Source organism: Panulirus ornatus, chromosome 12 (assembly GCF_036320965.1).
Source record: "Panulirus ornatus isolate Po-2019 chromosome 12, ASM3632096v1, whole genome shotgun sequence".
Taxonomy (NCBI): Eukaryota; Metazoa; Arthropoda; class Malacostraca; order Decapoda; family Palinuridae; genus Panulirus; species Panulirus ornatus.
The window spans coordinates 33820441-33847864 of record NC_092235.1 but is presented as its reverse complement, the minus strand read 5'-3'; the positions used below and the strand labels follow the sequence as shown (position 1 = coordinate 33847864).

Here is a 27424-nt window from a genome sequence, read left to right as displayed (position 1 = left end):
CATAACCAACCCACCATTCATCCATGAGCATAATCAACCTTCCCTTCATCCATCACCATGATGGGCCTGCCCTTCAACTATCACTATAACCAACTTGCACTTCATCCATTATCACAAACAATCTACCTTTTACCCATCACCATAATCAACCTGCCTTTCCTTCATCACCATAGGCAACCTGCCCTTCAACCATCAATAACCAACCTGCCCCTCTTTCTTCACCCTAACTTACCTGTCCTTCCTCTATCACCCTAATCAACCTGCCTTTCATTCATCGTTATAACCGACCTGTCCTTCCCTCACCACCATAACTAACCTACCCTTTAACCACCATCATATAAAACTTGCCCCTCCTTCATCACCTTATCCAGCCTACACTTCATCTATCACAATAATCATCCTGCCATAACCGTAACTAACTTGGCCTTTCTCCATCACCATAGCCAAAATATTCCTTTAACCACTACTATAACCAACCTCCCCTTAATCCATCACCATAGCCAACTTGCCCTTCAACCATCATCATAATCAATTTGCCATTCATCCGACAACATAACCAACCGGGCCCTCATCTATCACCATAAACAACTTGCCCTTCAACCATTACCGTAACCAACCCACCCTTCATATATCACTTTAACGAACCTACCCTTGAAACATCACCATAATTCATCACATTTCATAACACTGTTTATCCTTCACCATAAACAACTTCATCCATCATCATATGCAAATTTACCTTCAATCATCACCATAACCAATCTACCATCAATCCATGACCATGATCAACCTACCCTTCATCATCACCATAACAAACCAGCCCTTCAACTATCACTACAACCAGCCTGTCCTTCATCCATTATCATAACCAACCTACTCTTCATCCATCACCATAATCAACTTGTCTTTCCTTCATCACCATAGCTAACCTACCCTTCAACCATCACCATAACCAACCTGCCCTTCCTTCATTACCCTAACTAACCTGCCCTTCCTCTATCACCCTAATCATCTTCATTCATCACCATGACCAACTTGTCCTTCCTTCACCACCTTTACCAGCCTAAACTTCATCTTTCACAATAATCATCCTGCCTCTATCCCTCACCATAACCAATCTGACCTTTCTCCACCATAGCCATAATGTTCCTTTAACCTTTACCATAACCAACCTCCCTTTAATCCATCACCATAACCACCTTGCCCTTCGACCATCATCATAATCAATTTGCCATTCATCTATCAACATAACCAACCAAACCTTCCTCCATGACCATAATCAACCTACCCCGCATCTATCACCATAACAACCCTGCCTTTCAACTATCACTACAGCCAATCTGCTCTTTATCCATCATCATAACCACCATACTCTTCATTCATCACCATAACCAACCTGCCCTTCATCCATCACTATAACCAACCTGTCCTTCATATATCACCATAACCAATCTCCCGTTCAACTATCACCATGACCAAACTGCCTATCACCCATCACTATACCCAGCTTGTCCTGCATCTATTACCATAACCAACATACCATTTATCCATTACTTTAAGCAACCTGCCTTTCAACCATCATCATAACGAACCTACCCTTCATCCATCACCATAAACAACCTACCTTCAACCATCACCATAACCGACTTACCCTTTATCAATCACCATAAACAACCTACCCATCATTCTTCACCATACCCAACCTGTCTTTCATCTATTACCATGAATAACCTGCCCTTCAACCATCACCGTAACCATTTTACCCTTCTTCCTTTAACATAACCAATATGTCCCTCATCCATCATCATAAGAACCTACCCTTCATCCATCATCATAAAAACCTACCCTTTATCCATCACTATTAAGAACTTACCCTTCATCTATCACCATAACAAACTTACCCTTCGTCCATCACCATAACCAACCTGCCCTTCAATCATCACCATGAAAAACCTACTCTTTAACCATCATCATAACCAGCTGGTCCTTCGACCGTCTCCGTGATAAACCAATCCTTCCTCCATCACCATAAACAACTTACCTTTCATCCAGTCATAAACCACTTGCCCTTCAACCACCACCATAACCAGATTGTCCTTCAACCGTCACATAAACCAACCTTTCCTTCAACTATCATCACAGCCAACCTACTATTCATCAATCCCATAACAATCCTGCCTTTTATCCATCACCCAAACCTACCTATCCTTCAACTATCACCATAGCCAGCCTGTTCTTCAACCGTTACCCTGCCAACCTGCCCTCATCCATAACCATACCTAAATTGCCCTTCATTCATCATTATTACCAACCTACCCTTTATCCATCACTATAACCAACCTGTCCTTCCTTCATTACCATAACCAACCCACCCTTCATCTGTCACTATAACGAAACTGCCCTTCCTTCATCACCTTAACCACCCTATCCTTAAAACATCACCATAACCAGCCTGTCCTTCAACCGTTACCTTACCAACCTGCCCTTCATCCATCACCATACCTAAATTGCTCTTCATCCATCATAATTACTAACCTACCCTTTATCCATCACCATAACCAACCTGTCCTTCCTTCATTACCATAACCAACCCACCCTTCATCCATCATCCTAACGAGAGTGCCTTTTCTTAATCACCTTAACCATCCTATCCTTAAAACATCATCATAACCAGCTTGTCCTTCAACTGTAACTATGACCAACATTCCTTTAATCCATCACCATAGATATCCTACTCTTCATCCATAACCATATAACAACCTATCCTTCATCCATTACTGTAACCAGCTTGTCCTTCAGACAAATTCATAACCAACCTACCCGTTTTCTATCACATAAACAATCTACCCTTCAACCATCACCATAACCAACCTGCCCTTCGACCATGAGCATAAACTACCTGCCTTTCATTCATCACCATCAACAACCAGCCCCTCTTCCATCACTATAATTAACCTGAATTTCATCCATCATCATAAACAACTTGCCCTTCAACTATCAGTATAACTAACCTGACTTCATCCAGTATCATAACTAACCTGTCCTTCATCCATCACCATAACCATCCTGCCCTTCATCCATTACCATAAACTACCTACACCTCAACTATCACCATAACTAACTTACCCTTTATCCATCACCATAATAAACCTACCCTTCATCCATCACCATAAAAAGCCGACCTTCGACCATCACCATAACCAGCCTGCCCTTCATCCATTACCATAAACTACCTACACCTCAACTATCACCATAACTAACTTACCCTTTATCCATCACCATAATAAACCTACCCTTCATCCATCACCATAAAAAGCCGACCTTCGACCATCACCACAACCAGCCTGTTCTTTAATCGTCACTAGGAGACAACCCAAGCACAGACATATAGGGGGACTGGAAACAATCCAAACACATACACATGTGGGCTAGAGACAACTTAAACACAGACACATATGGGCTGGAGACAACCCAAACACAGACATATGTGGGTTGGAGACAATCCAAACACAAACATATGGGGGCTGTACACAATCCAGACACGAAAACATATGGGCTTAAGACAAGCAAAACACAAACGTATGGGGCTAAAGACAACCCAAACACAGACATATGGGGCTGACGACACAAACACGGACATATGGAGAATGTAGACAACCCAGACACAGACATATTGGGGTTGGAGACAATCTAAACACAGAATACTGAGGCTGAAGACAACCCAAATACGGACACATGGGGGCTGGAGACAACCAAAACACAGCCATATGGGGACAGGAGAAAACCCAGACACGGACATATTTGTGATAGAAACAATCCACACACGGAAATATGGGGACTAGAGACAACCCAAACAATGACACATGTGGGCTGGAAACAACCCAAACCCAGACATATGGGGCCGAAGACAACCCAAACCCAAACACAGACATATTGGGGCTGAAGATAACCCAAACACGGACACATGGGGGCTAGAGGCAACCTAAATAAAGTCATATGGGGGCTGGAGATAACCCACGCACAGCTACAAGGGGACTGAAGACAATACAAACACGGACATATGGGGGTTGAACACAACCCAAACACATACATATGGGGGCTGGAAAACAACCCAAACATAGACACATGGGGGCTGGAGAAAACCTAAACACGGGCACATAGGGGTTGTGGACAACCCAAAGACAGACATATAGGGGCTGGAAACGACCCAGACACAGACATATGGGGCTGAAGACAACCCAAACATGGTCACATGGGAGCTGGAGACAACCAAAACACAGAAATATAGGGGCTGGAGACAACCTAAATATAGACATTGTGGGCTTGAGATAGCCCAAAAACCGACACAGGGTAGACAGCCCCCAAACAGACATACTGGGGCTGGAGACAACCTAAACACAGAATAATGGACTGCAGACGACCCAAATATGGACACATGGGGCTGGAAACACTCCAAACACAGACAAATGGGGCTGGTGTCAACCTTGATACGGACACATGTGGGCTGTAGACAACCCAAATTCAACCACAAGGGGGCTGTGGATAATCCAAACATAGGCACATGGTGGCTGTAGACAACTCAAACACAAACACATGGGGGCTGGAAAAAACCAATACACGGACACATTTGGGCTAGAGACAGCTTAAACACGGAAAGATGAGGAATGGAGACAACTCAAACACATACAAATGGGGAGGGGGGGGGGGGGGCAATCCAAAAACAGACACATGCGGGCTGAAAACAACCCAAACACAGACATATGGGACTGAAGACAACCCAGACCCAAACACAGACGTGGCCAAATACAACTGAAACACAGAGACACTGGGACCAAAAACAACAGAAGTATAAACACAAAGGGTGCCAGAAGCACAGGCACAGGGAGGCCAAAATCAGCTGAAACAGAGACGCATGAGACCCAGAGGCAGCCAAAACACACAGACACGTAGTGACCAGAAACAAATGAAGCACAGGCGCATAAGGGAGAGAAACAACAGAAACACAGACACATGGGGCCCAGAAACAAACAAGATACAGACACTTGGAGCTAGAGACATCCGAAACACAGACACATAGTGGCCAGAAACACAGACATATGGGGCCAGAAAGAACCCAAACACAGACAATTAGGGCCAAATATAAGTCGAAGACAGATATATGAGGTCAGAAACAACCCAAGCACCTCACCTAAGTTTTGAGTACATTAATGAGCTTGGAAGTATCTCATCTCACGTTAGTCAGTACAGGATTTCCTTTTGTAACAAGGAACACCACATTCAAGGCCGAGTTATGTCTTTTTGATAATAGCGGACTAATTTTTCATACCTCATATATCACGAGAGTTCTTAATGACACTAAATTGTATGAAGAATTTATTTTGTTGGGTTTAACGGCCAGCGACTTGTAAGTAAGGTGATTAGGCCTGCAACCTTGATTGATTTTTGACTGTAAAGTCTCTACATAATGTTTAAATCAATACCTATAAGTCCTATCTAGTCCAATAGGGGATAAAAAAAAAATGGAATAAAAGTTGGTAAATGGACAAACACCACCCAGTGGGCACAACATCCACTGGTGCAGTTGCCAGGACTGAGAAAAGAAAGTACAGATCAGAGAGTTCTTCACCATAGCATGAAACACATATATAAATCATGACGTAATAACACCGGCAACTCGTCAGCTGGACACCATAAAGTAACCAGCTCCAAGTCGAACCCTCCCCGATCCGGTGTGAAGAAGAAATGGTCATTTTGTTTAATTTATTTTGAAAATTCTAAGGATAATTATGTAGTATCATCATGTTAGAAAATTTCATTTTAGTAGAAGGTTGGAAGCGGACGTACAGCAAAAGAGGCTTTATTCAAGAATGTGAATTTACACGATAAACAGTAAATATGATGGATAATCTATAGTTCTGTGTAGGTATGAAAACATCTGACTACAAGAAAACTATACAGACATGATGACGGATATTTTAGTTGCGTAGGCTGAGGCCACGAATGCTGGCGCCGCACACCTCCTCAAGCCCTAATAGTGACATCATACTTCGGTGCTATCCACAGACGTTTATGAAAGTATAGACTTACTATGACTCAATTTGATGATTTGCATATACCATCGGTAGTTTCATCTGTGTCTACAATGGATCAGATGCTTTTATTCCCACACCTAATAATAAGAAGAGTTTGCGTCCACAAAAGATTAGATACTTTTGTTCCTCAACTAATACCAAGGGGTATTTTCTTGTACCTACTTAGAGCGGTACCGAGTAAATTTGCTGCATCTTGGTGTTAGTCTCAGAGAGTCATAGTACAGACAATGCATCTTAAAGTAACACCAGGAATAAAGACGTTGCACTTGGGACGAAGATTATAGTATGGACAAAGGGACAGGTATCGCATAGTTTTTGAAGTGATATAAATTGATTCATATCTCCAGGATTGTGAGATGAATATATCTTCAGTCAGAAAATGTGCATTATTTCCAGGTTCGAGGCGCCTTACTAGTGTTGCAGCTTGCAAGATCTAAGGTGTTAAAGACCTGGAAGGACATGGACACGAGGGTCACCCACAACTTGGCTGAAGCGAAGGACAATGTCAAGTTTGTGTACGCCATTGAGGAGTATTGTCATCCACTCTACCTCCATGATCCTGTGAGTCTACGCTCTCCTCAGTCACGCACTAAATATATATATATATATATATATATATATATATATATATATATATATATATATATATATATATATATATATATATATATATATATATATAAATATATATATATATATATATATATATATATATATATATATATATATATATATATATATATATATATATATATATATATATATATATATTATTTTTCATTTTGCTTTCTCGCTGTCTCCCGCGTTTGCGAGGTAGCGCAAGAAAACAGACGAAAGAATGGCCCAACCCACCCACATACACATGTATTTACATACACGTCCACACACGCAAATATACATCCTAAACATCTCAATATACACATATATATATATATATATACACACACAGACATATACATATATACAAATGTACATAATTCATACTGTCTGCCTTTATTCATTCCCACCGCCACCTCGCCACACATGGAATAACAACCCCCTCCCCCCTCATGTGTGCGAGGTAGCACTAGGAAAAGACAACAAAGGCCCCATTCGTTCACACTCACTCTCTAGCTGTCATGTAATAATGCACCGAAACCACAGCTCCCTTTCCACATCCAGGCCCCACAGAACTGTCCATGGTTTACTCCAGACGCTTCACATGCCCTGGTTCAATCCATTGACAGCACGTCGACCCCGGCATACCACATCGTTCTAATTTACTCTATTCCTTGCCCGCCTTTCGCCCTCCTGCATGTTCAGGCCCCGATCACTCAAAATCTTTTTCACCCCATCTTTCCACCTCCAATTTGGTCTCCCACTTCTCGTTCCCTCCAACTATGACACATATATCCTCTTGGCCAATCCTTCCTCATTCATTCTCTCTATGTGACCAAACCATTTCAAAACTCCCTCTTCTGCTCTCTCAACCACACTCTTTATTTCCACACATCTCTCTTACCATTACATTACTTACTCGATCAAACCACCTCACATCACATATTGTCCACAAACATCTCATTTCCAGCACATCCACTCTCCTGCGCACCACTCTATCCATAGCTCACGCCTCGCAGCCATACAACATTGTTGGAACCACTATTCCTTCAAACATACCCATTTATGCTTTCCGAGATAATGTTCAAGACTTCCAAACATCCTTCAAGGCTCCCAAAATTTTCGCCCCCTCACCCACCCTATGATTCACTTCCACTTCCATGGTTCCATCCGCTACCAAATCCACTCCCAGATATCTAAAACACTTTACTTCCTCCAATTTTTCTTCATTCAAACTTACCTCCCAATTGTGTGAAAGCATTGTGTGAAAGAAGAAAGTTAAGAGTAAATGTGTATATTAGGTACAGTAGGGTTAAAGGTAAAGTCAATATATATATATATATATATATATATATATATATATATATATATATATATATATATATATATATATATATATATATACTTTTTTTACTACCTCTTCTCTGTTTACCAAATCATTTTCCCTAACCCTCTCACTTTGCACACCACCTCGACCCAAACACCCTATATCTGCCACTCTGTCATCAGACACATTCAACAAACCTTCAAAATACTCATTCCATCTCCTTCTCACATCACCACTACTTGTTATCACCTCCCCATTTACGCCCTTCACTGAAGTTCCCATTTGCTCCCTTGTCTTACGCACCCTATTTACCTCCTTCCAGCAGGTTTGGATGGTATTGCAGTGGAATTTATTAAAAAAGGGGGTGACTGTATTGTTGACTGGTTGGTAAGGTTATTTAATGTATGTATGACTCATGGTGAGGTGCCTGAGGATTGGCGGAATGCTTGCATAGTGCCATTGTACAAAGGCAAAGGGGATAAGAGTGAGTGCTCAAATTACAGAGGTATAAGTTTGTTGAGTATTCCTGGTAAATTATATGGGAGGGTATTGATTGAGAGGGTGAAGGCATGTACAGAGCATCAGATTGGGGAAGAGCAGTGTGGTTTCAGAAGTGGTAGAGGATGTGTGGATCAGGTGTTTGCTTTGAAGAATGTATGTGAGAAATACTTAGAAAAGCAAATGGATTTGTATGTAGCATTTATGGATCTGGAGAAGGCATATGATAGAGTTGATAGAGATGCTCTGTGGAAGGTATTAAGAATATATGGTGTGGGAGGAAAGTTGTTAGAAGCAGTGAAAAGTTTTTATCGAGGATGTAAGGCATGTGTACGTGTAGGAAGAGAGGAAAGTGATTGGTTCTCAGTGAATGTAGGTTTGCGGCAGGGGTGTGTGATGTCTCCATGGTTGTTTAATTTGTTTATGGATGGGGTTGTTAGGGAGGTAAATGCAAGAGTTTTGGAAAGAGGGGCAAGTATGAAGTCTGTTGGGGATGAGAGAGCTTGGGAAGTGAGTCAGTTGTTGTTCGCTGATGATACAGCGCTGGTGGCGGATTCATGTGAGAAACTGCAGAAGCTGGTGACGGAGTTTGGAAAAGTGTGTGGAAGAAGAAAGTTAAGAGTAAATGTCAATAAGAGCAAGGTTATTAGGTACAGTAGGGTTGAGGGTCAAGTCAATTGGGAGGTGAGTTTGAATGGTGAGAGGCTGGAGGAAGTGAAGTGTTTTAGATATCTGGGAGTGGATCTGTCAGCGGATGGAACCATGGAAGCGGAAGTGGATCATAGGGTGGGGGAGGGGGCGAAAATTTTGGGAGCCTTGAAAAATGTGTGGAAGTCGAGAACATTATCCCGGAAAGCAAAAATGGGTAGGTTTGAAGGAATAGTAGTTCCAACAATGTTGTATGGTTGCGAGGCGTGGGCTATGGATAGAGTTGTGCGCAGGAGGATGGATGTGCTGGAAATGAGATGTTTGAGGACAATGTGTGGTGTAGGGTGGTTTGATCGAGTAAGTAACGTAAGGGTAAGAGAGATGTGTGGAAATAAAAAAGAGCGTGGTTGAGAGAGCAGAAGAGGGTGTTTTGAAATGGTTTGGGCACATGGAGAGAATGAGTGAGGAAAGATTGACCAAGAGGATATATGTGTCGGAGGTGGAGGGAACGAGGAGAAGAGGGAGACCAAATTGGAGGTGGAAAGATGGAGTGAAAAGGATTTTGTGTGATCGGGGCCTGAACATGCAGGAGGGTGAAAGGAGGGCAAGGAATAGAGTGAATTGGAGCGATGTGGTATACAGGGGTTGACGTGCTGTCAGTGGATTGAATCAGGGCATGTGAAGCGTCTGGGGTAAACCATGGAAAGCTGTTTAGGTATGTATATTTGCGTGTGTGGACGTGTGTATGTACATGCGTATGGGGGGGGTTGGGCCATTTCTTTCGTCTGTTTCCTTGCGCTACCTCGCAAACGCGGGAGACAGCGACAAAGTATAAAAAAAAAAAAAAAAAAAAAAATATATATATATATATATATATATATATATATATATATATTTTTTTCTTACTATTCGCCATTTCCCGCGACAGCAAGGTAGCGTTAAGAACAGAGGACTGGGCCTTTGAGGGAATATCCTCACCTGGCCCCCTTCTCTGTTCCTTCTTTCGGAAAATTAAAAAAGAAAGAAAAAAAAAACGAGAGGGGAGGATTTCCAGCCCCCCCGCTCCCTTCCCTTTTAGTCGCCTTCTACGACACGCAGGGAATACGGGGGAAGTATTCTTTCTCCCCTATATATATATATATATATATATATATATATATATATATATATATATATATATATATATATATATATATATATATATATATATATATATATATATATATATATATAAATATATATATATATATATATATGTATATATATATATATATATATATATATATATATATATATATATTTTTTTTTTTTTTGCTTTGTCGCTGTCTCCCGCGTTTGCGAGGTAGCGCAAGGAAACAGACGAAAGAAATGGCCCAACCCACCCCCATACACATGCCTTGATTCAATCCACTGACAGCACGTCAACCCCGGTATACCACATCGCTCCAATTCACTCTATTCTTTGCCCTCCTTTCACCCTCCTGCATGTTCAGGCCCCGATCACACAAAATCTTTTTCACTCCATCTTTCCACCTCCAATTTGGTCTCCCTCTTCTCCTCGTTCCCTCCACCTCCGACACATATATCCTCTTGGTCAATCTTTCCTCACTCATTCTCTCCATGTGACCAAACCACTTAAAAACACCCTCTTCTGCTCTCTCAACCACGCTCTTTTTATTTCCACACATCTCTCTTACCCTTACCTTACTCACTCGATCAAACCACCTCACACCACACATTGTCCTCAAACATCTCATTTCCAGCACATCCATCCTCCTGCGCACAACTCTATCCATAGTCCACGCCTCGCAACCATACAATATTGTTGGAACCACTATTCCTTCAAACATACCCATTTTTGCTTTCAGAGATAATGTTCTCGACTTCCACACATTCTTCAAGGCTCCCAGAATTTTCGCCCCCTCCCCCACCCTATGATCCACTTCCGCTTCCATGTTTCCATCCGCTGCCAGATCCACTCCCAGATATCTAAAACACTTCACTTCCTACAGTTTTTCTCCATTCAAACTCACCTCCCAATTGAATTGACCCTCAACCCTACTGTACCTAATAACCTTGCTCTTATTCACATTTACTCTTAACTTTCTTTTTCACACACTTTACCAAACTCAGTCACCAGCTTCTGCAGTTTCTCACATGAATCAGCCACCAGCGCTGTATCATCAGCGAACAACAACTGACTCACTTCCCAAGCTCTCTCATCCCCAACAGACTTCATACTTGCCCCTCTTTCCAAAACTCTTGCATTCACCTCCCTAACAACCCCATCCATAAACAAATTAAACAACCATGGAGACATCACACACCCCTGCCGCAAACCTACATTCACTGAGAACCAATCACTTTCCTCTCTTGCTACACGTACACATGCCTTACATCCTCGATAAAAACTTTTCAATGCTTCTAACAACTTGCCTCCCACACCATATATTCTTAATACCTTCCACAGACAATCTCTATCAACTCTATCATATGCCTTCTCCAGATCCATAAATGCTACATACAAATCCATTTGCTTTTCTAAGTATTTCTCACATACATTCTTCAAAGCAAACACCTGATCCACACATCCTTTACCACTTCTGAAACCACACTGCTCTTCCCCAATCTGATGCTCTGTACATGCCTTCACACTCTCAATCAATACCCTCCCATATAATTTGCCAGGAATACTCAACAAACTTATACCTCTGTAATTTGAGCACTCACTCTTATCCCATTTGCCTTTGTACAATGGCACTATGCACGCATTCCGCCAATCCTCAGGCACCTCACCATGACTCATACATACATTAAATAACCTTACCAACCAGTCAACAATACAGTCACCCCCTTTTTTAATAAATTCCACTGCAATACCATCCAAACCTGCTGCCTTGCCGGCTTTCATCTTCCGCAAAGGTTTTACTACCTCTTCTCTGTTTACCAACTCATTTTCCCTAACCCTCGCACTTTGCACACCACCTCGACCAAAACACCCTGTATCTGCCACTCTATCATCAAACACATTCAACAAACCTTCAAAATACTCCATCTCCTTCTCACATCACCACTACTTGTTATCACCTCCCTATTTGCGCCCTTCACTGAAGTTCCCATTTGCTCCCTTGTCTTACGCACTTTATTTACCTCCTTCCAGATCATCTTTTTATTCTCCCTAAAATTTAATGATACTCTCTCACCCCAACTCTCATTTGCCCTCTTTTTCACCCCTTGTACCTTTCTCTTGACCTCCTGTCTCTTTCTTTTATACGTCTCCCATTCAATTTCATTTTTTCCCTGCAAAAATCGTCCAAATGCCTCTCTCTTCTCTTTCACTAATACTCTTACTTCTTCATCCCACCACTCACTACCCTTTCTAATCAACCCACCTCCCACTCTTCTCATGCCACAAGCATCTTTTGCGCAATCCATCACTGATTCCCTAAATATATCCCATTCCTCCCCCACTCCCCTTACTTCCATTGTTCTCACCTTTTTCCATTCTGTACTCAGAATATATATATATATATATATATATATATATATATATATATATATATATATATATATATATATATATATATATATATATATATATATATATATATATATATATATATATATATATATATATATATATATATATATATATATGTATATATATATATATATATGTATATATATATATATATATATATATATATATATATATATATATATATATATATATATATATATATATACACATATATATATATCTTCACGTGTCGTAGAAGGCGACTAAAGGGGACGGGAGAGGGGGTCAGAAACCCTCACCTCCTTGTATTTCAACTTTCTAAAAGGGGAAACAGAAGAAGGAGTCACGCGGGGAGGGCTAATCCTGCTCGAAGGCTCAGACTGAGGTGTTTAAATGTGTGTGGATGTAACCAAGATGAGAAAAAAGGAGAGATAGGTAGTATGTTTGAGGAAAGGAACCTGGATGTTTTGGTTCTGAGTGACACGAAGTTCAAGGGTAAAGGGGAAAAGTGGTTTGGGAATGTCTTGGGAGTAAAGTCAGGGGTTAGTGAGAGGACAAGAGCAAGGGTAGGAGTAGCACTACTCCTGAAACAGGAGTTGTGGGAGTATGTGATAGAGTGTAAGAAAGTAAATTCTAGATTGATATGGGTACAACTGAAAGTTGATGGAGAGAGATGGGTGATTATTGGTGCATATGTACCTGGGCATGAGAAGAAAGATCATGAGAGGCAAGTGTTTTGGGAGCAGCTGAATGAGTGTGTTAGTGGTTTTGATGCACAGGACCGGGTTATAGTGATGGGTGATTTGAATGCAAAGGTGAGTAATGTGGCAGTTGAGGGAATAATTGGTATACATGGGGTGTTCAGTGTTGTAAATGGAAATGGTGAAGAGCTTGTAGATTTATGTGCTGAAATAGGACTGGTGATTGGGAATACCTGGTTTAAAAAGCGAGATATACATAAGTATACGTATGTAAGTAGGAGAGATGGACAGAGAGCGTTATTGGATTACGTGTTAATTGATAGACGCGCGAAAGAGAGACTTTTGGATGTTAATGTGCTGAGAGGTGCAACTGAAGGGACGTCTGATCATTATCTTGTGTTGACGAAGGTGAAGATTTGTAGGGTTTTTCAGAAAAGAAGACAGAATTTTGGGGTGAAGAGAGTGGTGAGAGTAAGTGAGCTTGGGAAGGAGACTTGTGTGAGGAAGTACCAGGAGAGACTGAGTACAGAATGGAAAAAGGTGAGAACAAAGGAGGTAAGGAGAGTGGGGGAGGAATGAGATGTATTTAGGGAAGCAGTGATGGCTTGCGCAAAAGATTCTTTTGGCATGAGAAGCGTGGGAGGTAGGTTGATTAGGAAGGGTAGTGAGTGGTGAGGTGAAGAAGTAAGATTATCAGTGAAAGAGAAGAGAGAGTCATTTGGACGATTTTTGCAGGGAAAAAATGCAAATGAGTTGGAGATGTATAAAAGAATGAGGCAGGAGGTCAAGAGAAAGGTGCAAGAGGTGAAAAAGAGGGCAAATGAAAGATGGGATGAGAGAGTATCATTAAATTTTAGGGAGAATAGAAAGATGTTTTGGAAGGAGGTAAATAAAGTGCGTAAGACAAGGGAGCAAATGGGAACTTCAGTGAAGTGGGCTAATGGGGAGGTGATAACAAGTAGTGGTGATGTGAGAAGAAGATGGAGTGAGTATTTTGAAGGTTTGTTGAATGTGTTTGATGATAGAGTGGCAGATATAGGGTGTTTTGGTCGAGGTGGTGTACAAAGTGAGAAAGTTAGGGAAAATGATTTGGGAAACAGAGAAGAGGTAGTAAAAGCTTTGCGGAAGATGAAAGCCGGCAAGACAGCAGGGTTGGATGGTATTGAAGTGGAATTTATTAAAAAAAGAGGATGACTGTATCGTTGACTGGTTGGTAAGGTTATTCAATGTATGTATGATTCATGGTGAGATGCCTGAGGATTGGCGGAATGCTTGCACAGTGCCATTGTACAAAGGCAAAGGGGATAAGAGTAAGTGCTCAAATTACAGAGGTATAAGTTTGTTGAGTATTCCTGGTAATTCATATGGGAGGGTATTGATTAAGAGGGTGAAGGCATGTACAGATCATCAGATTGGGGAAGAGCTTTGTGGTTTCAGAAGTGGTAGAGGATGTGTACATCAGGTGTTTGCTTTGAAGAATGTATATGAGAAATACTTAGAAAAGCAAAATGATTTGTATGTAGCATTTATGGATCTGGAGAAGGAATATGATAGAGTTTATACAGATGCTATGTGGAAGGTATTATGAATATATGGTGTGGGAGGCAAGTTGTTAGAAGCATTGAAAAGTTTTTATCGAGGATGTAAGGGATGTGTACGTGTAGGAAGAGAGGAAAGTGATTGGTTCTCATTGAATGTATGGTTGCGGCAGGGGTGTGTGATGTCTCCATGGTTGTTTAATTTGTTTATGGATGGGGTTGTTAGGGAGGTGAATGGAAGAGTTTTGGAAAGAGGCGCAAGTATGCAGTCTGTTCTGGATGAGAGAGCTTGGGAAGTGAGTCAATTGTTGTTCGCTGATGATACAGCGCTGGTGGCACATTCATGTGAGAAACTGCAGAATGTGGTTACTGAGTTTTGTAAAGTGTGTGAAGGAAGAAACTAAAGAGTAAATGTGAATAAGAACAAGGTTATTAGGTACAGTAGGGTTGAGGGTCAAGTCAATTGGGAGGTAAGTTTGAATGGAGAAAAGCTGGAAGAAATAAAGTTTTAGATATCTGGGAGTGGATCTGGCAGCGGATGGAACCATTGAAGCGGAAGCGAATCATAGGGTGGGGGAGGGGGTGAAAATTCTGAGGGCCTTCAAGAATGTGTGGAAGTCGAGAACATTATCTCGGAAAGCAAAAATGGGTATGCGTTGTGCGCAGGAGGATGGATATGCTGGAAATGAGATGTTTGAGGACAATATGTGGTGTGAGGTGGTTTGATCGAGTAACTAATGTAAGGGTAAGAGAGATGTGTGGAAATGAAAAGAGTGTGGTTGAGAAAGCAGAGGAGGGTGTTTTGAAATGGTTTGATCACATGGAGAGAATGAATGAGGAAAGATTGACCAAGAGGATATATGTGTCGGAGGTGGAGGGAACGAGAAGTTGGAGACCCAACTGGAGGTGGAAAGATGAGTGAAAAAGATTTTGAGTGATCGGGGCCTGAACATGCAGGAGGGTGAAAGGCGTGCAAGGAAGAGAGTAAATTGGAACGATGTGGTACACCGGGGTCGACGTGTTGTCAATGGATTGAACCAGGGCATGTGAAGCGTCTGGGGTAAACCATGGAAAGTTGTGTGGGGCCTGGATGTGGAAAGGGAGCTGTGGTTTCGGTGCATTATTACATGACAGCTAGAGACTGAGTGTGACCGAATGGGGCCTTTTTGACTTTTCCTGGCGCTACCTCGCACACATGAGGGGGAGGGGGTTGCTATTCCATTTGTGACGAGGTGGCGATGGAAATAAATAAAGGCAGACAGTATGAATATGTACGTGTATATATATGTATATGTCCGTGTGTGTATATATATATGTGCATTGAGATGTATAGGTATATATATTTGCATGTGTGGACTTGTATGTATATACATGTGTATGTGGGTGAGTTGGGCCATTCTTTCGTCTGTTTCCTTGCGCTACCTCGCTAACGCGGGAGACAGAGACAAAGCAAAATAGAATATATATATATATATATATATATATATATATATATATATATATATATATATATATATATATATATATATATATATATATATATATATATATATATATATATATATATATATATATATATATATATATATATATATATATATATATATATATATATATATATATATATATATATATATATAAATATATATATATATATATAGATATATATATATATATATATATATATATATATATATATATATATATATATATATATATATATATATATATATATATATATATATATATATATATATATATATATATATATATATATACATATATATATATACATATATATATATATATATATATATATATATATATATATATATATATATATATATATATATATATATATATATATATATATATATATATATATATATATATATATATATATATCAAATCACCCATCACTATAACCCGGTCTCGTGCATCAAAACCACTAACACACTCATTCAGCTGCTCCCAAAACACTTGCCTCTCTTGATCTTTCTTCTCATGCCCAGGTGCATATGCACCAATAATCACCCACCTCTCTCCATCAACTTTCAGTTTTACCCATATTAATCGAGAATTTACTTTCTTACACTCTATCACATACTCCCACAACTCCTGTTTCAGGAGTATTGCTACTCCTTCCCTTGCTCTTGTCCTCTCACTCACCCCTGACTTTACTCCCCAGACATTCCCAAACCACTCTTCCCCTTTACCCTTGAGCTTCGTTTCACACAGAGCCAAAACATCCAGGTTCCTTTCCTCAAACATACTACCTATCTCTCCTTTTTTCACATCTTGGTTACATCCACACACATTTAGGCACCCCACTCTGAGCCTTCGAGGAGGCTGAGCACTCCCCGCGTGACTCCTTCTTCTGTTTCCCATTTTAGAAAGTTAATACAAGGAGGGGAGGATTTCTGGCCCCCCGCTCCCGTGAGTAATGTGGCAGTTGAGGGAATAATTGGTATACATGGGGTGTTCAGTGTTGTAAATGGAAATGGTGAAGAGCTTGTAGATTTATGTGCTGAAAAAGGACTGATGATTGGGAATACCTGGTTTAGAAAGCGAGATATACATAAGTATACTTATGTAAGTAGGAGAGATGGCCAGAGAGCGTTATTAGATTACGTGTTAATTGACAGGCGTGCGAAAGAGAGACTTTTGGATGTTAATGTGCTGAGAGGTGCAACTGGAGGGATGTCTGATCATTATCTTGTGGAGGCTAAAGTGAAGATTTGTATGGGTTTTCAGAAAAGAAGAGTGAATGTTGGGGTAAAGAGGGTGGTGAGAGTAAGTGAGCTTGAGAAGGAGACCTGCGTGAGGAAGTATCAGGAGAGACTGAGTACAGAATGGAAAAAGGTGAGAACAATGGAAGCAAGGGGAGTGGAGGAGGAATGGGATGTATTTAGGGAATCAGTGATGGATTGCGCAAAAGATGCTTGTGGCATGAGAAGAGTGGGAGGTGGGTTGATTAGAAAGGGTAGTGAGTGGTGGGATGAAGAAGTAAGAGTATTAGTGAAAGAGAAGAGAGAGGCATTTGGACGATTTTTGCAGGGAAAAAATGCAATTGAGTGGGAGAGGTATAAAAGAAAGAGACAGGAGGTCAAGAGAAAGGTGCAAGAGGTGAAAAAAAGGGCAAATGAGAGTTGGGGTGAGAGAGTATCATTAAATTTTAGGGAGAATAAAAAGATGTTCTGGAAGGAGGTAAATAAAGTGCGTAAGACAAGGGAGCAAATGGGAACTTCAGTGAAGGGCGCAAATGGGGAGGTGATAACAAGTAGTGGTGATGTGAGACGGAGATGGAGTGAGTATTTAGAAGGTTTGCTGAATGTGTCTGATGATAGAGTGGCAGATATAGGGTGTTTTGGTCGAGGTGGTGTGCAAAGTGAAAGGGTTCGGGAAAATGATTTGGTAAACAGAGAAGAGGTAGTGAAAGCTTTGCGGAAGATGAAAGCCGGCAAGGCAGCAGGTTTGGATGGTATAGCAGTGGAATTTATTAAAAAAGGGGGTGACTGTATTGTTGACTGGTTGGTAAGGTTATTTAATGTATGTATGACTCATGGTGAGGTGCCTGAGGATTGGCGGAATGCGTGCATAGTGCCATTGTACAAAGGCAAAGGGGATAAGAGTGAGTGCTCAAATTACAGAGGTAAAAGTTTGTTGAGTATTCCTGGTAAATTATATGGGAGGGTATTGATTGAGAGGGTGAAGGCATGTACAGAGCATCAGATTGGGGAAGAGCAGTGTGGTTTCAGAAGTGGTAGAGGATGTGTGGATCAGGTGTTTGCTTTGAAGAATGTATGTGAGAAATACTTAGAAAAGCAAATGGATTTTTATGTAGCATTTATGGATCTGGAGAAGGCATATGATAGAGTTGATAGAGATGCTCTGTGGAAGGTATTAAGAATATATGGTGTGGGAGGAAAGTTGTTAGAAGCAGTGAAAAGTTTTTATCGAGGATGTAAGGCATGTGTACGTGTAGGAAGAGAGGAAAGTGATTGGTTCTCAGTGAATGTAGGTTTGCGGCAGGGGTGTGTGATGTCTCCATGGTTGTTTAATTTGTTTATGGATGGGGTTGTTAGGGAGGTAAATGCAAGAGTTTTGGAAAGAGGGGCAAGTATGAAGTCTGTTGGGGATGAGAGAGCTTGGGAAGTGAGTCAGTTGTTGTTCGCTGATGATACAGCGCTGGTGGCTGATTCATGTGAGAAACTGCAGAAGCTGGTGACTGAGTTTGGAAAAGTGTGTGGAAGAAGAAAGTTAAGAGTAAATGTGAATAAGAGCAAGGTTATTAGGTACAGTAGGGTTGAGGGTCAAGTCAATTGGGAGGTGAGTTTGAATGGAGAAAAACTGGAGGAAGTGAAGTGTTTTAGATATCTGGGAGTGGATCTGGCAGCGGATGGAACCATGGAAGCGGAAGTGGATCATAGGGTGGGGGAGGGGGCGAAAATCCTGGGGGCCTTGAAGAATGTGTGGAAGTCGAGAACATTATCTCGGAAAGCAAAAATGGGTATGTTTGAAGGAATAGTGGTTCCAACAATGTTGTATGGTTGCGAGGCGTGGACTATGGATAGAGTTGTGCGCAGGAGGATGGATGTGCTGGAAATGAGATGTTTGAGGACAATGTGTGGGGTGAGGTGGTTTGATCGAGTGAGTAACGTAAGGGTAAGAGAGATGTGTGGAAATAAAAAGAGCGTGGTTGAGAGAGCAGAAGAGGGTGTTTTGAAGTGGTTTGGGCACATGGAGAGGATGAGTGAGGAAAGATTGACCAAGAGGATATATGTGTCGGAGGTGGAGGGAACAAGGAGAAGAGGGAGACCAAATTGGAGGTGGAAAGATGGAGTGAAAAAGATTTTGTGTGATCGGGACCTGAACATGCAGGAGGGTGAAAGGAGGGCAAGGAATAGAGTGAATTGGAGCGATGTGGTATACCGGGGTTGACCTGCTGTCAGTGGATTGAAGCAAGGCATGTGAAGCGTCTGGGGTAAACCATGGAAAGCTGTGTAGGTATGTATATTTGCGTGTGTGGACGTATGTATATACATGTGTATGGGAGGGGGTTGGGCCATTTCTTTCGTCTGTTTCCTTGCGCTACCTCGCAAACGCGGGAGACAGCGACAAAGTATAATAAAATAGATAAATATATATATATATATATATATATATATATATATATATATATATATATATATATATATATATATATATATATATATATATATATATATATATATATATACATATATATATATATATATATATATATATATATATATATATATATATATATATATATATATATATATATATATATATATATATATATATATATATATATATATATACATATTTTGATAAGTATAATTTATTCTTTTATTATAGTTAGTCACTTTTTCCACGATCAGCTAGGTAGCTCCATGAAAACAGAAAAAAAATGGCCACATTCGTTCACACTCTGTCTTAGTTGTTGTGTGCAATGTTGAGAAATCAAATCCCCTTATCGACATCGAAGTCCACATATACCTTTCCATGGATTACCCAGTTGTTCACATGCTCCGCTTTAGTCCATTGACTGCATGTCGACCGGGTACACCACATCATTGTAATTCAGTCTGCTCCTTGCATGTCTCTCACCCTCCTGTATGTTCAGTCCCCTAATTTTCAAATTCTTTTATACTCCGTCTTTCCACCCCCGATATGGTCTCCCGCTTCTCCTTATTCCTTCCACTTCTGACACATATATCTCCTTTTTCAACCTTTCCTCACTCATTCTCCTTATATATCCAAACCACTTCAACACACTCTCTTCTGCTATCTCAGTCACCCTTTTTATTTCAACACATGTCTCTTATCCTTTCATTACTTACTCGATCAAACCACCTTTCTTCAAGCTTTTCACTTCAAACACATCCACTCTCCTCCTTACAGCCCTATCTATAGTGCAAGCCTAGCAACTGTAAAATATTGTTGTAAATACTATTTCTTCAAACATACCCATTTTTGCTCTTCGAGATATTGTTCTCTCTTCCCACCCATTCTTCATTCCTCTCCGAACCTTCGCCCCTTCCCACAACCTGTGACTCACTTCCGCTTCCATAGTTTCATTTCCTTTTGAGTTCATTTGGAGATATTAAACCACTTCACTTCCTCCAATTTTTCTACAATAAAATTTACATCCCAATTAACTTGTCCTTCAACCTTGCTGAACTTAATACCCTTGCTCTTATTCAAATTTACTCATAACTTTCTCCTTTTACACACTTTTCCAATCTCAGTCCCTAACTTCTGCAATTCATCACTCTGATCAGTCACTAGTGCTGTATCATCGGCGAACAACAAGGGTCACATTTCCCAGATCCTCTCATCCACATCTGACTGCATACTCGCCCCTCTTCCTTAAACTCTTACATCTACCTTCCAATCCACCTCATCCATGAGTAGATTAAGTAACCATGGGAAATCACACACCCATGTCGCAGACCGAGCTTCACTAGTATCAATTACTTTCCTCTCTTCCTACTCGTACACATGCCTTATATCCTTGGTAAAATGCTTTCACTGCATTTAGCAGCTACCTCCCACACCATATTCTCTTAAGAATTTCAACAAAGCATCTCTGTCAACCCTGTCATGTGCCTTCTCCAGATCCACAAATGCTACATATAAATCCATCTGTTTTTCTAAGTATTTTTCACACACATTCTTCAAAACAAACACCTGTTCCACACATTATTATTTTTTTTTTATTATTATTATACTTTGTCGCTGTCTCCCGCGTTTGCGAGGTAGCGCAAGGAAACAGACGAAAGAAATGGCCCCCCCCCCCATACACATGTATATACATACGTCCACACACGCAAATATACATACCTACATAGCTTTCCATGGTTTACCCCAGACGCTTCACATGCCTTGCTTCAATCCACTGACAGCACGTCAGCCCCGGTATACCACATCGCTCCAATTCACTCTTTTCCTTGCCCTCCTTTCACCCTCCTGCATGTTCAGGCCCCGATCACACAAAATCTTTTTCACTCCATCTTTCCACCTCCAATTTGGTCTCCCTCTTCTCCTTGTTCCCTCCACCTCCGACACATATGTCCTCTTGGTCAATCTTTCCTCACTCATCCTCTCCATGTGCCCAAACCACTTCAAAACACCCTCTTCTGCTCTCTCAACCACGCTCTTTTTATTTCCACACATCTCTCTTACCCTTACGTTACTCACTCGATCAAACCACCTCACACCACACATTGTCCTCAAACATCTCATTTCCAGCACATCCATCCTCCTGCGCACAACTCTATCCATAGCCCACGCCTCGCAACCATACAACATTTTTGGAACCACTATTCCTTCAAACATACCCATTTTTGCTTTCCGAGATAATGTTCTCGACTTCCACACATTCTTCAAGGCCCCCAGGATTTTCGCCCCCTCCCCCACCCTATGATCCACTTCCGCTTCCATGGTTCCATCCGCTGCCAGATCCACTCCCAGATATCTAAAACACTTCACTTCCTCCAGTTTTTCTCCATTCAAACTCACCTCCCAATTGACTTGACCCTCAACCCTCATTATTACTATTTTTTTATTATCATCATACTTTGTCGCTATCTCCCGCGTTAGCGAGGTAACGCAAGGAAACAGACGAAAAAATGGCCCAACCTACCCACATACACATGTATATACATACACGTCCACACACGCACATATACATACCTATACATTTTAACGTATACATACATATTCATACACAGACATATACATATATACATATGTATATAATTCATACTTGCTGCCTTTTATTCATTCCCGCCGCCACCCCGCCACACATGAAATGACACCCCCCTCCCCCGTACGCGCGCGAGGTATCGCTAGAAAAAGACAACAAAGGCCACATTCGTTCACACTCAGTCTCTAGCTGTCAAGTATAATGCACCGAAACCACAGCTCCCTTTCCACATCCAGGCCCAACAAAAACTTTCCATGGTTTACACCAGACGCTTCGCATGCCCTGGTTCAATCTATTGACAGCAAGTTGACACCCTGTATACCACATCGTTCCAATTTACTCTATTCCTTGCACGCTTTTCACCCTCCTGCATGTTCAGGCCACGATCGCTCAAATCTTTTTCGCTCCATCCTTCCACCTCCAATTTGGTCTCCTACTTCTCGTTCCTTACACTTCTGACACATATATCCTCTTTTTCAATCTTTCCTTACTCATTCTCTCCATGTGACCAAACCATTTCAAAACACCCTCTTCTGCGCTCTCTACCACACGCTTTTTATTACCACACATCTTTCTTACCCTTTCATCACTTACTCGATCAAACCACCTCACACCACATATTGTCCTCAAACATCTCATTTCCAACACATCCAACCTCCGCAGAACCCTATCTATAGCCCAAGCTTCGCAACCATATAACATTGTTGGAACCACTATTCCTTCAAACATACCAATTTTTGCTTTCCGAGATAATGTTCTCGCTTTTCGCACATTCTTCAACGCTCCCAGAACTTTCGCCCCCTCCCCCACCCTGTGACTCATTTCCGCTTCCATGGTTCCATCCTTTGCCAAATCCACTCCCAGATATTTAAAACACTTCACACTTCCTCCAGTTTTTCTCCATTCAAACTTACGTTCCAATAGACTTGTCCCTCAACCCTACTGTACCTAATAATCTTGCTCTTATTCACACTTACTCCCAGCTTTCTTCTTTCACACACTTTACCAAACTCAGTCACCAACTTCTGCAGTTTCTCACCCGAATCAGCCATCAGAAATGTATCATCAGCGAGCAACATCTGACTCACTTCCCAAGTTCTCTCATCCACAACAGACTGCATACTTGCCCCTCTTTCCAAAACTCTTTCATTCACCTCCCTAACAAATCCATCCATAAACAAATTAAATAACCATGGAGATATCACGCACCCCTGCCGCAAACCGACATTCACTGGGAACCAAACACTTTCCTCTCTTCCTACTCGTACATATGCCTTACATCCTCGAGAAAATCTTTTGACTGCATCTAGCAACTTGCCTCCCACACCATATACTATACCTTCCACAGAGCATCTCTATCAACGCTATCCCATTCCTTCTCCAGATCCATACATATTATTATCATCATTATTATCATTATTATAAGTACCCGTAATATCATTATAATCATTATTATTATTATTATTAATATTATTATTATTACTATTATTATTATTATTATTATTATCATTATCATTACTATTTTTATTACCATTATTATTATCATTATTATTATTATTATTATTATTATTATTATTATTATCATTATTATTATTATTATTATTATTATTATTATCATTATTATTATTATTATTATTATTATTATTATTATTATTATTATTATAATTATTATCATTATTATCATATTATCATTATTATTATTATTATTATCATTATCATTATTATTATTATCATTATTATTATTACTATCATCATCATTATTATCATTGTTATTTATTACTATTCTTATTATCATTATTATTATCATTATCATTATTATCATTATCATTATTATTACTATCATTATTGTTATTGTTCTTATATTTAGTTTCATTATTTTGTTGTTATTATTATCATTATCATTATCAATAATATCATTATTATTATTATTATTATTATTATTATTATTATCATTATTATTATTATTATTATTATCATTATTGTTATTGTTATTATGATTAGTTTCATTATTTTTATTGTTATTATTATCATTATTATTATTATCATTATCATTATTATTAATATTATTATTATTATTATTGTTATTATCATTATTATTATTATCATTATTATCATTATCATCATTATCATTATTAAAAATTCAAAGATGCCAGTTTTCCGGCAATTGCCGGAATTCCGGTTTTTTGATCAATTGGAGTCAAATTTCCGGTTTCCCATTTTTCTCTCCGTCTGTCTCTTGTCTTTCTAATGATGACAGCCGGAAAATGAACAAGTAGACTCTTGACGGATGTTTTCATATTATATCGATCGTGGATTATGTATATATACTGTATGTAACTAAAAATACGAATATCGCAAAACAACTGGATCGCTAACCTAGCGAGATAAAGCTTCTCTCCCGCTCTTGCTTTTTGCATGCTTTGCTAATGGTTTGTACATGTGCGCGATGCGACAGCATATGCATGTATACCTAGCGCTACGAGCGGGCTGTGCGGCTAGGCCAGGCGGCCGGCCGGCTAAGCAACCGGTAGCATATCTGCAGCCAAGCGATATGTTTGGAACGGTACGGCGTGTGTACATCGGGGACTTCATCGGTGAATTTTGGATGGAGGTTTAATTGTTTCAAATTAACAAGCGTGTGGGACCATCAATCTTTTGTTTGTGTGTGTGCCCATGGATATTTAATCGGATCTTTACCTTTGGAATTGCATGGAATGCCGGAAACGAGCGCAAGATTTGCCGTCGATATCTGCAGTTTCTACCAACCCTGGTGTGGTAAGTTACAGTGTGTGCTGGTTGTGTAATACACTCTACCGTATGTTTAGACTTGAATGTGACAACGCGTGCATAGTTTGTATTGGAGCCGCATCACGGATAATTCTAATTGATTCGTAATGGAGGTTGAAAGAGACGCTAAGGTGAAATTTATTGATGTTGGAATCAAGAATAAGTTTAAATGGCGCTGGCTTGAGGCCAAAGATAATACTGGATCTTTCTTGTCGGATTACATTCGCAAACTTAATGTGGCAGGGAAAGCATTGTGCAAAGTGTGCAACCAAACCATTCCATGTGGCAGTGCAGGAATGAAGGCACTTGTGAAACATGGCAACTTAGATGCACATAAGAGAGCAAAGAAGATACAGAACACCAACCAAACACTACCTGCAGTCTTTAAAGCTGCTAATGCAATAGAGTCAGGGAAGGCTGGCAAAGGAGCTATACTAGTATCTGGAGATAAGGACAGACCCTGCACTTTATCATACGGTGCTCCTCCAAATGTTTACCAATTGGCTACATGTTCTGGTAAGAGAGATGCCCCTTTGCCAAATGTTTCTTACGCAGATAGGAAAGCAAATGTAGAAGCCATGGTTGTGTCCTTCATTGTTGAAAATAACTTGCCATTTACAATGACGTCAAAGTTACTAGACATTGCAAAGGAGCTTGCAAGAGATAACAAAGTTTTGCAAGGTATGTCACTAGACAGGACTTCATGTACATATAAACTTAAAGATGGACTTGCAGCGGTGTATCATAAACGTCTAGTTTCAGACTTGAAGAAGAGTAAATTTTCCATTAATATTGATGAATGTACAGCAAAAAATAACAAGCGGGTGTTAAGCGTACTTGTTTCATATTTTGCTGATAACCTTGGAATGTGTATTGTTCAACACTACATACCAGTAAAGATGACAACTGTGAATGCTACAATTGTATATGAAGCCGTAACCAAGGCATTCAAGGAAGATGACATTCCTTTGGAGAATGTGGTATCGTCATTGAGTGACTCAACAGCATACATGCGAGGCAAAAACTATGGATTTGGGAAGAGAATGCGTGAAGTAGCACCAAATATGCTAGACATAGACGGGAACTTGTGCCATCACAGCCACAATGCTGTCAAGAAGTTCTGCGAACATTTCGATATGCATGCTGAAAGGCTATCAGATGACCTCTTTCATGACTTTCACTACAGTCCTGATTTACAAGAACATTTAAATGACATATGTAAATTGCTGGGTATATCTTGTAAAATTCCAACGGAAAGGATTGCACATCGATGGCTATCATCTTACGATGTAAAATGCAGAAATGTTGAAATGTTAGATGCCTTCACCGTCTTCTACTTTACATGGATGGATGTTAGCAATATCTCTGCATGTGAATACATAGTTGATGGCATCATCAGGAAAGCTGATCCTGCAAAGTTTCCAGTGAACAAGAAGCAGCTTGACAGATTTTTCATCAAACTCAAATCCAAGCAACTAACACCTTAAGGACTTTCGAGGGAGAAACGGATTGTTCAACGGCTCTTTAACCAGCGTCAACTTACCCATGCATGTATGTACCTGTACTGCAGTGTCTTGCCTATGTTCAAGAGCTTTGTGCTCACATTTGAGCAAAAGGAGCCCATGGTTCATAAAGCCCATGATGAACTCACAGAGCTTTTTAGAAGTTTCTTAGCATGTTTCCTGAAACATGAGACATTGTTTGATTTGACCGCCAGACAGCTAGCTGACTTAGTCATCAGTGATGGAAATCTTCTGAAGTGCTTAAGGATGTTTCTAGGTACAAGATGTGAACACACACTCGTTCAAATGAAGACATCAAGTCATTCCTCAGCAAAGTTAGGAATGCTTATAAGAATGCTGGTATCTATCTGCAAGGAAAGCTACCTCTGAAAAACAAGCTGCTCAAATTGTTGTCAGCTATTGACCCCAAAGCACAAGGACACTCAGTCACCTGTTCATACCTTCAAGACCTGCCAAAG

The 27424-nt window shown here is 40.2% G+C and overlaps 1 protein-coding gene across 1 annotated transcript in view; it reads left to right on the top strand.

The window, feature by feature from the left end:
* LOC139752246 (dynein axonemal heavy chain 5-like) overlaps nt 1–27424 on the top strand; it is a 482070-nt gene that overhangs the window by 395158 nt on the left and 59488 nt on the right. Inside the window, 1 exon segment of the mRNA XM_071668280.1 lies at nt 6489–6653. Within this exon segment, the coding sequence (XP_071524381.1) occupies nt 6489–6653 (165 nt within the window).